We start from the raw sequence: 1,242 nt of genomic DNA on the forward strand, positions 1-1,242 counted from the left end.
GGTCATCTGGCAGCTTGCCATCCCTAAGGAACACAACTATTGCATCCATCCAACTTGGACCCATCTCCACACACATTGCTTCGTACTCTATGATTAATGGTACGACACTTGGGCCTGACAAATAATTAACCATTATTGTCCTTGCCTCCCCTGATTTCATTACACTAGCCAGGTTAGCCAAGGCATCGGCATGACTGTGATCATCTTGGCTAACTCATTGTAGCCGGCAATCCTAGAACAATGCTAGCAGTCTAACAACTTATTTGACATAGGACATCATTCTTTCATCTCGGGTTGCGTACTTGCATGTTGCCTGATTCACAATAAGTTTGGAGTCACAGAAGACTACCACCTCATCGACTTCCATTGTTGCTGCTAACTTCAACCCTACGATTAGTGCCTCATACTCTGCTTCATTGTTTGAGGTGTTGAACCCCAAGCGAATACACTGTCCTAATATTCGCCCATCTGGCAATACTAACACTACCTCTGCCCTCGCTCCTTGACGGTTTGAACTTCCATCAACAAACAGGTGGAAGAAGTCGCCAATGTAGATGTCGTAAGGCTTTGGTTTTTCTTCTTTCTTTTGTTTTGCTTGAGTGGGGTTCTTTGACCCCAGCTGGGTTTCTTCTTGCTCTCCTGGGCACCCCAAGCTGTGGCTTGCTGGAGTCCGACGTGGGATGGCACCAGGTGTGAACTTGGCCACAAAGTCGGCCAAAACCTGGCCCTTAATTACTGTTCTGGGGCTAAATTCCAGGTCATATTGGCCCAACACTACTGCGCATCTGGCTACCTTACCTGTCAGATCTCTTTGTTGCAATAGGGACTTCAAAGGATGCTCAGTCAGTATCACGATTTTGTGGGCTTGGAAGTAGTGATTCAATTTCTTCGAAGCCATTACTAGGGCTAGTGTCAATTTTTCCAGGGATAAGTATCTGGTCTCTGCGCTTGCTAGGGTTTTATCCACATAGTATACTGTCCTTTGTTCTTCATTCTCTTCTCTGATTACCACTGCACACACTGCGTGCTCTGAAACTGCCAAGTATAAGAACAGTTCCTCTCCAGGTAATGGATTTGAAAGAACTGGAGCTGTTGTCAGGTACTTTTTCAAGTCGGCCAAGGCAACTTCGTACCCTTCCATCCACAAAAAATCTGTGGCCTTCTTTAACAAACTAAAAAATGGTTTACACTTAATACGAACTTCTACTTATAAACCTGTTCAAGACTGCGGCCTTTCCAGTC

General features: G+C 45.2%; 1 protein-coding gene across 1 annotated transcript; it reads right to left on the bottom strand.

Annotated features, from left to right (window-relative positions):
- Positions 1 to 259: 259 nt before the first annotated feature.
- On the bottom strand, positions 260 to 898 carry LOC145799796 (uncharacterized). The gene has a single exon (XM_082889429.1). The coding sequence runs from the start codon at positions 896 to 898 to the stop codon at positions 260 to 262; it is 639 nt and encodes a 212-aa protein (XP_082745555.1).
- Between the last annotated feature and the right edge of the window lie 344 nt (positions 899 to 1,242).

Source organism: Camellia sinensis, chromosome 9, assembly GCF_055761805.1.
Source record: "Camellia sinensis isolate YWXY chromosome 9, ASM5576180v1, whole genome shotgun sequence".
NCBI lineage: Eukaryota > Viridiplantae > Streptophyta > Magnoliopsida > Ericales > Theaceae > Camellia > Camellia sinensis.

What these genes read in the sequence shown, in the direction of transcription:
- LOC145799796 (XM_082889429.1), bottom strand. Translation starts at nt 898, where the DNA reads ATGGCTTCGAAGAAATTGAATCACTACTTCCAAGCCCACAAAATCGTG.